Here is a 13,178-nt window from a genome sequence, read left to right on the forward strand (position 1 = left end):
ATGGTAATGCTGGGAAATGTAGTTCACTGGAGTTCTGAACTGACAGAAGTGAACTTATATTTGAGACAGGCAGTCTGGGAGAAGTAGTGAGGAAGTAGCTGGGGATCATATAACACCTGAAGGTAATGCTGGGAAATGTAGTTCACTGGAGTTTTGAACTGACAGAAGTGAACTTATATTTGAGACAGGCAGTCTGGGAGAAGTAGTGAGGAAGTAGCTGGGGATCATATAACACCTGAAGGTAATGCTGGGAAATGTAGTTCACTGGAGTTTTGAACTGACAGAAGTGAGCTTATATTTGAGACAGGCAGTCTGGGAGAAGTAGTGAGGAAGTAGCTGGGGATCATATAACACCTGAAGGTAATGCTGGGAAATGTAGTTCACTGGAGTTCTGAACTGACAGAAGTGAACTTATATTTGAGACAGGCAGTCTGGGAGAAGTAGTGAGGAAGTAGCTGGGGATCATATAACACCTGAAGGTAATGCTGGGAAATGTAGTTCACTGGAGTTTTGAACTGACAGAAGTGAACTTATATTTGAGACAGGCAGTCTGGGAGAAGTAGTGAGGAAGTAGCTGGGGATCATATAACACCTGAAGGTAATGCTGGGAAATGTAGTTCACTGGAGTTTTGAACTGACAGAAGTGAGCTTATATTTGAGACAGGCAGTCTGGGAGAAGTAGTGAGGAAGTAGCTGGGGATCATATAACACCTGAAGGTAATGCTGGGAAATGTAGTTCACTGGAGTTTTGAACTGACAGAAGTGAGCTTATATTTGAGACAGGCAGTCTGGGAGAAGTAGTGAGGAAGTAGCTGGGGATCATATAACACCTGAAGGTAATGCTGGGAAATGTAGTTCACTGGAGTTTTGAACTGACAGAAGTGAGCTTATATTTGAGACAGGCAGTCTGGGAGAAGTAGTGAGGAAGTAGCTGGGGATCATATAACACCTGAAGGTAATGCTGGGAAATGTAGTTCACTGGAGTTTTGAACTGACAGAAGTGAACTTATATTTGAGACAGGCAGTCTGGGAGAAGTAGTGAGGAAGTAGCTGGGGATCATATAACACCTGAAGGTAATGCTGGGAAATGTAGTTCACTGGAGTTTTGAACTGACAGAAGTGAACTTATATTTGAGACAGGCAGTCTGGGAGAAGTAGTGAGGAAGTAGCTGGGGATCATATAACACATGAAGGTAGGTAAGCACCTAGAACCAAGCTGGAAAGCTAGTGAGAAATGGAATACAACAATGCCTGGAGCACTGTTTTTCTATATCATAAAAATTCCACAGCCAAGTAAATACCAGTTAATTTTCTATAATCTCATATGAGAAACTGCAGTTAAAGTCACGCACCAGGTTGATGCAAATACTACAGTATACTGCCTATTAAAAGGCAGAAGGATACAAAATCTAAGATTAGAGACACTACAATTATGATTGTTGCTGTATTTTTTGAAGCAGATACTCCATTTGTAAGTTTAAGTTTGGCTGTCCTCTCTTGGTCTTCTTACTTAATATTTTGTAAGTTTCCATTTTCTTTTGTTTGTAGAGCTTTTGAGCTTCTTCTCTTGCTTGCCGCCTTTTCTCCGCTTCCTGGAACAATGGCACAGACCCCGATTATAAAAGTGTAAAGCATTTGCATCATCTTAAAAACTGTACATTAAAGAATTAAACAAGAAAACAAGGTGGGTATGAGGATACTGCTTAAAGAAAGGTGTTAATTCAAGTAATTCTGAGTTGATGGCAATTTGGATCAAGGAGGAATTGCAGAATTAGAGACAAAGGAAGGTTCATTTTCACAGCACAGACACACAAACTACATAGCTTACTTTGGTACTTTGTGTGTCTAAGTGCCTTGAAAGTGAGCTCCAATATATCTCAGGGGGAAGGTGAAGAAAATGTAAGGTAGAGAGAGACATTAGGCACCAGAAAAAAGTTGGATTTAGTGGACATCTGGTATTATTTCAAAAACTAGCTAAATGTAACATCGTTTATTGTTACAAAGCAAAATAAATTTGGCACCATTACCATGAAGAAATTCTTAGAGAAAAACATTGCTGCTGCCAATAAAAATAATTACTGCAAAAAACAAGTTAACCATACAGAAACTAAATAGCATAAACACGTCAAATATACAAAAGCTTTAAGACTAAGATAACCATTAAGATTCAAAATATTTAAAAAAACCTATAAAAATTAAATGCCTTTTGCACTTTACTAAAAAGTCTGCCGTTTGTCTTGTGAACAAAGATTTTTTTTTTAATTCAAATTTGTATCCTTTAAGCGTGATCAGTACCCAAAACAGGAAAACAAGAACGAGCCCACATCAAAGAAGAGACCTAGGACTAAACAAACACACAAAAATATTAAGAAGTTAGGTCGTATGCCAAAAAAAACATTGGCTTGGAATTTGTTTTCATTAGGTGTAAACAAAACCCAACCACATCGCTTTTCCTCCTTATGTAACAGTTCCATTTGCACTGGATAAAAAAACAATTAGCATCAGGAAACAGACACGTGCAGAGAAATCTCAGAAAGAAACCAGCTCCCACTGCAAAGAATCCTAGCTGTCATGTGAATAAATAAGTTCCTATGCAGCTGCATATCTTTTGCCATATATTATAAAACTAGCCGTTGAGCCCGTAAAAACGGGCTAGTAAAGGAAGGGGGGGTTGAAAGGCCCCCCCCCCCCCCCCGGATAGGTTGCCACCACCCCTCCACCCGGGCCGGGTACCTGGCTTCACTATTCGAACCACCAGAACGCAGCACACAGCTCATCTGAGCTGCCGTCGGCCTTCCTTCTTCTCTGCGTGTGTTCCGCCCTCGTGTGACGTAACGTCGGCGAGGGCGGGACACAGGCAGGTAAGAAAGGCCAACAGCAGCTCAGATGAGCTGTGTGCTGCGTTCCGGCAGTTTGAATAGTGAAGCCAGGTACCCGGCCCGGGTGGAGGGTGGGTGGCGGCGGCAACTTTGGGTGGGTGGGGGGAGCGGTAGCTGCAACCCTGGGGGGGGGAGCGGTGGTGACGGCGGTTCCCTCACTCGCAGGTGAGCAGGTTCCCTCTCTGTCACGCCCCCGTCATCACGTATTGACGCGGGGGCGGGACAGAGAGGGTCTCTACTGCGCATTTGCGAGTGAGTACGCCTCTTGCCATTTATATGTTTGATGTGCACACAATGTATAAATAAACCGGCACATAAGACAAATCGTAAAAATAAATAAATAAATAAAACACAACAAAAACAAACAAACAAACAAACCGCAACACAGCACACACTATGGTCATTTAGGGCTCCTTTTACAAAGTCACGCTAGTGATTCCCACACAGCACATGCAACGAAGCCCACAGGAGGGGCTTAGTCACATTTGCCACCCCAGAATCACTAGCACAGCTTTGTAAAAGGAGTCCAAAAGCTGTGTGCTTTTTTTTTTTTTTTAATAGCACAATTTTTATTAAAATTTTTTTCTTTCCTTTGTCTAGTCTATTTTGTATGTATATTGTTAATTACATAAACATTTTTTGCAGATAAAATAGGTAGCTATTTACTATTGTACCCCGACACCAAACATGGTAGCTGAAAGTTGGCCATGTCACATTTTAATCTAATGTTATATTTTAAATGAGTTGTTTTAATGGTCCTAATTTTGTAATAAATCTGTAGTTTTGTTATAATCTGTTTTATATACTATTGTACGTTTTACTCTTATTTACCACCCTCAGCACTTCCCTTTTGTAGCCACTGGTTATAAACATGCCACTGCCTCAGGTTCAAACTTAAGATTGTGAATTTTCCTTTCCCTGAAGAGCTTACACTGTGGCTGAATGTAACTTGCCTCGAACTACTACTGAAAAGGCATGAGCTAAGTGATGTAAACTAGTTTAAGACCAATAAAATGGAGGATGGCCAGATTAATACTTTTACCCATGGATTCTGCACCAGTTCACAAACGACAGGTAGATGTAGACTTTTCCTTTGAAAATTCCCACAGGCATTTGCCTGCTTTTTCTGCGAGTCCTCCATGTCGGTGTGGAGCGGGTATAAGTGAATCGATTTTTCACTCATTCAAAAACTTCAACGACCAGGGGACACACAATGAAATTGCATGGAAATACACAAATAGGCGGAAATTTTTCACTCAAAGAATAGTTAAGCTCTGGAACTCATTCCCAGAGGATGTGGTAACAAGCGGTTAGTGTATCTGGGTTTAAAAAAAAAAAAAAGGTTTGGACAAATTCCTGAAGGAAAAGTCGATAATATTCAGATGGACATGGGGGAAGCCACTACTTGCTCTGGGATTGGTAGCATGGAATGTTGCTATTCTATTTATTATTATTAGGATTTATTTACCGCCTTTTTGAAGGAGTTCACTCAAGGCGGTGTCTCTATGACCTGGCTTGGCAACTGTTGGAAGTAGGATACTCAGTTAGATGGACTATTGGTCTGACCCAGTATGGTTTTTTTATGACAACTCCTCTGCTGCAAAATGCAAGTGAATGTGTGCATGTTGTAAAGTGTACAGACTTTTACCTATACAGAGGGTGGGTAACCAATACAAAATCCAGTAGCTAGACTACTTTTGGGATGAAGTAAATGGGAGAGTACATGAATACTTTAATTGTTGCCAGTTAGGGAGTGTTGTTTATTCAAACTGATGGCACTGGTATTTAAATTATTTTACACTGAAACCAGTGTACTTACTGGAGACCAGGCCGGACCCGGGGCAAGGCCCCCCCCCCCCCCCCCCCCCCCCCCCCCCCCGCCGCTTCCATCTCTGCTGCTTCCCCGCCGCTTCCGTCCGCAGTCTCAGCTGCCTGCCTCCACGGCTCCAGGCCCCCTTCATTCAAAGCAGCAGTCACAGATCGCGTCTCTTCTGGCCTTCCCTCCCTGTGTCCCACCCTCATCTGATGTAACTTCTGGTTTCCGCGAGGATGGGACACAGGGAGGGAAGGCCAGAAGAGAGGTGACCTCCAACTGCCGCTTTGAATGAAGGGGGCCCGGAGCCGTGGAGGCAGGCAGGTGATAGCGGGGACCCCGGCGCCAGGCCCCCCTTGGAGGCCCGGGCCTGGGGAATTTTGCCCCCCCCCCCTCTCTTGGCGGCCCTGCTGGAGACAATTCAGCAGTATGAACACTCTCATATACTTAGATCTTCAGCTAGGAGACTAGTGGAATAAAGCTCTCAGTAAAATAAGTCCCAGTTATTGGAAAAACAATTACCCATAAGAGTTATGTGAAAAAGGGAACATTATCTTTTAGGAAGGGTTTGAAAACATTTCTGTTTTCTAATATTTGAGGCTGTCATTAACAGCTAGCTTATTGGTTTAGGCACAGATTCGATCTTCTACTGGTATCTTTTTATTTTCTAATCTTTAATGTTTTTATTTTCATTGTAAACCACTTTGAACAGATCTGTCCATAAAGTTGATACAAATCTGGATAGTGGTGATGATAATTTTCAAATAGCCTTTTCGACCACATTAGTAGCCATGTATATAAGAAACTGGCTTTTGAAATAGAATGCACACATCTTTCATATTTACGAAAGAACAGAATGGGTGGTCTAAGTGGTACTTTTTCTGCTGGCATATTCTGTGTTGATTTCTATGTAAAAGGGACTTTGCAGGCCATTGGAGTTGGGAGAGCAGCTTTACCCCCTAACTCTAGAAACCTTGGCTCCAAACGTAAGCACCATTTGCACACTAAGGATTAGATTCTATAGATGGTGCCAAAACATTTAAGCACCGAGTGCTATTCTATAAAGGATCCTTGCCCTTACAGAATAGCAGCTAAGTGCATAAATGACGCCTATCTTGTGGTACCGGCAATTATGCCTGCTAAAAGCAGGTGTTAAACACCGGCACCTAAGTTAGGTGCCAATCGTGTCTATTGTGCGACAATGCATAAATTCTGGGGACCCCCTCCCCCCCCGAGAACAATTCCAGCCATGCTCCCTTGAATTTATCCCCAATAGGATTTCTGCGTGCATCATTACGGAATACAATGCAAGCGTAAATCCCAATTAAGGCCAATAACTGGTTGTTAGCAGCCAACCACTGGCGCAGATTGGCTCATTAGTCAATTAATTTGAATAAGGCAAATTTAGCTGCCATATATAGAATCTGGGGGGTAATTGTAGAATATTAGGACTTCCCCACGTGAATGTTATGTTCACTTGTTCTATAATGTGAACACGGAAGTCACATGAGTGGCCTAGTGGTTAGGGTGGTGGACTTTGGTCCTGGGGAACTGAGGAACTGAGTTCGATTCCCAGCACAGGCAGCTCCTTGTGACTCTGGGCAAGTCACTTAACCCTCCATTGCCTGCCGCATTGAGCCTGCCATGAGTGGGAAAGCGCGGGGTACAAATGTAACAAACAAACATGGGAGGTAATTCTATAAACTGGCATCCAGATATATGCATTAATAACTGGCAGTTGCATGCAAATGTGCACATTTGCATGTATCCACCACTCTTTCACAGAGATGATGGTGGATGCTTGGAATGCCCTCTCATGGGAGGCGGTGGAGATGAAAACGGTAACAGAATTCAAAAATGCGTGGGATAAACATAAAGGAATCCTGTTCAGAAAGAAGGGATCCTCAGAAGCTTAGCAGAGACTGGGTGGCAGAGCCGGTGGTTGGGAGGCGGGGCTAGTGCTGGGCAGACTTCTACGGTCTGTGCCCTGAAAATGGCACATGCAAATCAAGGTCAGGTATACACATAAAGTAGCACATATGAGTTTATCTTGTTGGGCAGACTGGATGGACTGCACAGGTCTTTCTCTGTCATCATCTACTATGTAAGTGCAGGGAGGCGAATACGCGAAGAGGGGAGCTCTTTGAGCAGGGACTGTCCTTCTATGTTTGAATTGTACAGCGCTGCGTAACCCTAGTAGCGCTTTAGAAATGGTTGTTGTTGTTGGAGCATAGGTGTGTCTTCAAGTGATTCATGTAACTTATAGACTACTAGCAGTTAGGCACATAACTTGTTACTCACAGGTGTAAACTGTTGCACCTAAACTTAGGTGTGCCCACGCTAACTTACACTAGTATTCTATACTGGCATCTTGGTACACACATGCCAATACAGAATTGCCACCCAGCGCTTGGTACTGGCATCCCCTAAGTGGAGGCTCCTTGTGACCTTGGGCAAGTCAATTAACTCTCCATTGCCTCAGGTACAGGAAAATATCTACTGAACTTGTACGTAATTCACCTCGAACTACTGAAGAGGTGTGAACTAAACCCAAATCCTCTTTAAGTTGAATTTAGTTAGTGTCTTCTGCAATGCAGTACAGCAATGGTGCCAACTTTTCTTCCAAGTCACAGCTGTATCCTACATCCTTTACGACCACATAGGAGTTTTACAGCTCTCAAATATCACAGCTTTAAAATCTTTCCAAACCTAAGGCATGACACTGCCTTGTGTGTTCGTTACCTCTCTCTGCCTGGCACGCTCTGCCTGCACTTTTTCGTACTCTTCTTTTGCTTTTTGATTTGAGGTTTTCTTCTTGAAAGCCTTGTGGGTCACTTTAGGCCTATTAAAGGAAGCAACCAGAAGCATCTATTTTAGTCATTTACATGCGAGCATGCTTACCAGCACACAAGTTTCATCATGGTTCTAATATCATTTTTGCAATTATTTTCTGATCCATTTGGATCCATGCTAACAATGCTATCCCTCTGTCAGGAAAAGAATGCCAAATATGAACAGAATTATACATTAAACAAAGTCTTGGTTACTTAGCTTTCTGAAATTTCAAGAACTATTTACTTTTAAAGTAAAAACCTTGCTAGCGCCCGTTTCATATGTGTCAGAAACGGGCCTTTTTTACTAGTGTAATAATAATTATGGGGGTTACCTTCTCTACAGTGCACTGCATCCACCAGTAGGCTATTCCAGGAACCTGACTGCTGCTCTACTAGGACTAGCCATAACGTCTGAAGCTGTCATAGAGGCTGGCATGTACTGTTTTATTTACATCTTTGCAGGGTGGGAAGGGGGTCAGTGACCTATGCCACTTTATGGCCTTTTTTCTTTTTTTAAAATGAGCCCCAAGTTGACCACTTTACTTGCTTATACAGTTGATTCTATATGTCCCTGGTCATTCCCTACAATCCCAATTCCATCTCCTTCTAGGGCAGGCCTAGATTCTAAAACCGTCTGAGAATGGAACTTACGTCATTATTGTGCTGTCTTTTTCCTCCGGTAATACTCGGTCTTTTTTATTTTTCTGCTGTTTTTTCATCATTTCTTCTTCAGCTAAATAAAGATGCTTCAGATGTTCTGGATAATTTTCAGTGTACTGATTTTCTTGGGGAGGAACGGCTCTCTTCTCTTTTCTCAGTAACTTCTTGTACTCATGTTGAATTTTTTGCTTCCTCCAAAATGCAAATCCTTGACCTATAATAATAAAAAGGTACATCAGATACAAACTTCTGTCTTGCTAATGATGAGCAAGCTGTTGGATCCAGCGACAGTGCAGTATCAGTTTGATTCCTGGGAAAGCAAGGGCTGGCTGTGCTGCAAAGAAAACGTTTAGAGCCCGTGGTAGAGGCAGTCTCAGCCATTACTTAATAATGACAAGTGGTTTGTGTTTACTGAATACCTGATCTGCCTTTCACAATCAAAGTGCTTAATCATGAATTGATAATGAGTGCGACTGTTGGATGGACTGTCCAGGTCTTTATCTGCTGTCATTTACTACTACTTATCATATCTATAGTGCTACTAGACATACGCAGCGCTGTACAATTGACCATGAAGAGACAGTCCCTGCTCGACAGAGCTTACAATCTAATTAGTGTACGCTAACAAGGTCCTGGAAAGAGCTGCCATTTGGCTAACGTTTGTTACAGCAATAGATGGGCTGAGTTAGGAGCCAAGATATAAAAATAAGGGGAACCCCCCCCCTTTCAGAAGCTGCAAATTAAACGGCTCTTTAACTGAAGATTAGCGTGTGTTAAGTGCTACATGGCCCATAGGTATAAAATAGGATGCTCTTAGCATACGCTAATTTCCTTTAGCATGTGCTAAACTTTAGTAAAAGGATCCCTAAAGGCCCTTATGTACACGGAGCCATGACCGATGGTTCTAAATGAGTTGGAAGCTGAAAGAAAGAGGACACTGAAAATAATAATGCTTCAGTAATGATGTGCACACATCAAATTAAAAAAAAATTAAAGCTCAATAGCTACTACTCACTTATACAAATAATCCACTTCTTATCCCACTTCAGACATAACATGGGTCAGATATTAGAAAGTGATGAATACCTGGTTTAACACTGGCACTACCCAGCAGCAAAAGCCTGGTTGATCTTGTGCATCATGACACTGGTAGGTAGTCTTCAAGTTTTGGAAAAGCTTGCAGTCTGCTGGGACGTTCAGTCTCTGGCATTCCTGCATCAGTATTCTCTATACCACTCTGTCTCAGTTTCCCCATTAAGAGCAAATACCTTTTGGGTGTTCAATATTAAAGAGAAATCTAAATTTAACTTGGGGCATCTCCTGCTCAAATTGTTCTTATGTTCTTAATTGTTAATTTGACCAATTGGTCTCTAAGGGATGGGTAACAGATGACTTTTCAGTTTTCACCCTTTTTTATTTGGGGGGGGGGGGGGGTAATATTGCAGAATAGGTTTTCTACTCACTTCAGAAAAAAGTATTTAATAAAACTGTATTTGAGTTCACATGTCCATTAAGATCGTCTGGCCTCATTTCTGAAGCTTGAACTATTTAACCCCCTTTTACAAAGTCGCGTGGTAAAGCCGACACAGAGCACTCAAAGTGAATCGGCTGTACTTCTATACCACTCAGGATTTTGTAGACCTCAATCATCTCTCTTCTCATCAGTCTCTTTTACAAGCTGAACAACCCTAACCTCTTTAGACTTTCCTCATACGAGAGGAGTTCCATCCTCTTTGTCATTTTGGCTACTCGTCTTTTAACCTTTTCTAATTCTGCTATATCTTTTTTGAGATACGGCAACCAGAACTGAACACAGTGCTCAGATGCGGTCACACCATGGAGTGATACAAAGGCATTATAGTATTTATAATCTTATTCACCAGCCCTTTCCTAATAATTCCTAGCATCCCATTCGCTTTTTTGGCTGCCGCCGTACACTAAACAGAAGATTTCAATGTATTATCTACAACAACACCTAGATCTTTTTCTTCACTGCTGACCCCCAAGGTTGAGCCTAGCATCAGGTAACTATGATTCAGCAAATTCAAAGCACGCAGCACACGGCCTGCAGGACACAAGTGCACAGGGTTCTGCGGTAAGGGCAGCTTCACTTTGCATGTCTGAAGAAAACAAAAGTACCAGCTTATATATCTGCACATTAACTAGAATTTGTTCTGTGCTTACAAATTAGCCTCACAACAATTTCCTGCACATAAAATTTTTGTGAGGCTAATATTTATACATAGAACAACATGTAGATGTATGCTAGTACTTCAGTTTTCTTCAGACGCATAAAAATAAAGTTATCACCTCTTGCTATTACTTCTGTTCTGTGTAAGTTGTAGGCCACTTGCTATGGTGGCAGAAAGTAAAGAAAAACTGGTAGTACCATAGAAACTCAAATATAAACCAAGATTTTTGGTCCAAGAAAACAAAACAGGTCTTGGTTTATATTCAAGCCTCTCCTCCACCCATCTCTGCAACCACCACAATTTCTTCCTCCACACCCCCCTCCTCACAGAAGTTACAAGCATTTTACTGGTCATTCCTATCTTCCTTTGCTGATGTAGACAAAATGTTATGCTCTAAGCTGGTGCAGGACCTTGAGCATTTGCACATGCTCAAGGCCTGCTGTAGTCTGGCAATGGAAGAACCAGGACTACAAGTATCACAATGAAACAGAACACCAAAGCAGAGAAGCCTGTGGTCCTCTCCACATAAGCTTTGTTTCAACTATGGAACACTTTCTGTTTTAAAACAATATTCAGTCTCTTTTATGCTAAGCTGCAAGAGGGAAGAGGATGGCCCCTTCGTAGGTATTTGCTTGAAACCAAGACAGGGTCGGCTAGTACAGGGATATTACATTTTAAACCCTTCCCCCTCATCCCACTAGTACAAGGGGTGAGCAACCTACGGCCCACCATTCAGAATTTTATGTAGCCTGTACGACCATGAGAAGTATACATAGAAAATGTAATTAGCCAGTGTTATGGTGATTTTAAATACAGTATTTGTAAAAAAATATAGTAATTATAGCCACTCTAGCAGTCTGTTAATATCATTTTTCAAGTTAAAGTTTTACTTATTAAGGTCTATGAGCCAGTAGCGTAGGCAAGGGTGGGCCCAGGTCTACCCACTTTGGGCTCAGGCCCACCCAATAGCAGCACACCTATGAAGTGTCTGGCAGGGATCCCCAAGCCCCACCAGCCAAAAATTCCCAACAACTGTCCTTCCTGCATACCAGCCTTCCCTCTAATGTATTCCCGCCTATGCGGAAACAGGAAGTTGCATCAGAGGGAAGGCTGTGGGGCCAACATGAGCAGTGTGTATTAGCTGCTGCTCCGCTGCCAGTGCAAATCTGCAAAGTATGGGGGGAGGGGGATGTTTGAGAGACCATATGGCATGCAGGCCAGAGAGGGAGAGACCAAATCACTTGTGGGACACGGCGGAGTTCTTTTGCCCACCCACCTTGGGCCCAGGCCCACCCAAAATTGGGTGTCTGGCTACGCCCTTATGAGCTCAGTGCGTTTCCGGTTTTAATGTTGTGGCTGGCCATGTAGAGTATGAAATTCACGCTGCTCCCTGTGTATGCAGGTTGCCCACCCCTCCTCTGTACTACTGGCAGGCCAGTACACACCTCACACCACATATATAAGACTGTTTTTTGTTAGAAAAATGATTATGTCATAATAGGAGATTAAATCTCCGAATGTTGAATTTTCCTAGAATATTGGGAGAATCTCCAAAAGACATGTTCCAGAGATACCTAAAAGAAAACAAACTTTCCCCAAGAAGTATTTCCTCCTTTGAATAAAATCTATTACATACCAAGCACGATGAAAAAAGTTGGGACAGAGAATTCTATAGATTTACAAAATGTCACAGCCATTTTGGAGCAAACAATTGAAGAATCACCTGAAAGGGGGACGTTGATAATTTCCTTTCTATTTCAACAGGATTTAGACGCAGTAATGCGTCTTTACTTTAAATCAACTAATCGTGTATTTGCAGGCCAAAAGATATGGCTTTATCCGGATGTGACTAAGTCTACACAAGAAAAACGTAAAAAGTTTCTCTCCATGAGGTCAAAAGTATTGGAATTGGGAGGTTCTTTCCTCCTGGCTTATCCCTGTAAATGTTTCATCAGGTTAAATCAAGTTAAATATACATATTATATGCCTGATCAGCTTCAGACTTTCCTAGACAATAAACAATGATAGAGTTGAGATATAAATGGGACTGACGGAACCATAAAATTTTCATTTAAATGTTACGATTGTGTTATCTTCACTAATTCCTACCCCCCCCCCCCCCCCATTATAGGGGTCTAAGGAAGCCAACATTTTGTCTTTATTAGGACAATTTGCTTAATAATTATACTTTCCTGTATTAATTACTTAAAGGCTGTATTACACTTTTACAGCATGCTAATTTCTGTAATAAGTATATAAAAAATCAATAAAAATTATGAAATATAAATAACCACACTCTGCAAGCCACATTGAGCCTGCAAATAGGTGGGAAAATGTGGGATGCAAATGCAATAAATAAAATGGGTACAGCAAAATAGCACCCCCAGAATTGCTAATACAAGAGACTTAAAGCTCTACCTCACGTGCATCAGAAGCAGAATCCCTCCTGCAATGCTCCCCTCCCCCTCCCCCTCTCGGGCTTCCAGCATTCACCTTCCGCCTTACTCCCCGCGAACTGCTTCCCAGCCGGCCGCCACTTCCGTTTCTTACGAACCGCCGACCGCTGACTCGAAGCTGTAGGGCAACCTCTAGTATCCCCGCCCGCGGCTCCCTCGCTCCACCGCCGCCTCTGCCCCCCACCCGAGGAACCAACCGGAGCCATACTTTTCTCTCAGAGAGAGGAGACCAACAACTGTGTGCGCACTGCGCAGGCGCAAGGCAGCCACGCGTCATCCAACAGACAGAAGCAGTCTACCCACCGAGGCGAAGAGCGTAGCGCTCGGTACTCCATTGGTCAGGG

General features: G+C 42.5%; 2 protein-coding genes across 2 annotated transcripts in view; one reads left to right on the forward strand and one right to left on the reverse strand.

The window, feature by feature from the left end:
* The window catches only part of LOC115477839 (methyltransferase-like protein 25), a 272,956-nt gene that overhangs the window by 26,602 nt on the left and 233,176 nt on the right, over nt 1–13,178 (forward strand). The gene's annotated exons all lie outside the window — the stretch shown is intronic.
* On the reverse strand, nt 1,131–13,062 carry LOC115477840 (thyroid transcription factor 1-associated protein 26-like). The gene is made up of 4 exons (XM_030214943.1): nt 12,872–13,062; nt 8,178–8,400; nt 7,435–7,534; nt 1,131–1,592 (listed from the first exon to the last, which is right to left on the reverse strand). Exons 1-4 carry the CDS (start codon nt 13,038–13,040, stop codon nt 1,431–1,433), a joined length of 654 nt encoding a protein of 217 aa, XP_030070803.1. The 5' UTR covers nt 13,041–13,062; the 3' UTR covers nt 1,131–1,430.

This window comes from Microcaecilia unicolor, chromosome 9 (assembly GCF_901765095.1).
Source record: "Microcaecilia unicolor chromosome 9, aMicUni1.1, whole genome shotgun sequence".
In the NCBI taxonomy this organism is placed as follows: domain Eukaryota; kingdom Metazoa; phylum Chordata; class Amphibia; order Gymnophiona; family Siphonopidae; genus Microcaecilia; species Microcaecilia unicolor.

Coding starts and splice junctions, on each gene's coding strand:
- LOC115477840 (XM_030214943.1), bottom strand. CDS start 13,040: ATGGCTCCGGTTGGTTCCTCGGGTGGGGGGCAGAGGCGGCGGTGGAGC. Junction 8,401..12,871: donor CGCGGGGAGTAAGGCGGAAG/GTGAATGCTGGA, acceptor TTATTATTATAG/GTCAAGGATTTGCATTTTGG. Junction 7,535..8,177: donor AAAGACAGCACAATAATGAC/GTAAGTTCCATT, acceptor TTCCTTTAATAG/GCCTAAAGTGACCCACAAGG.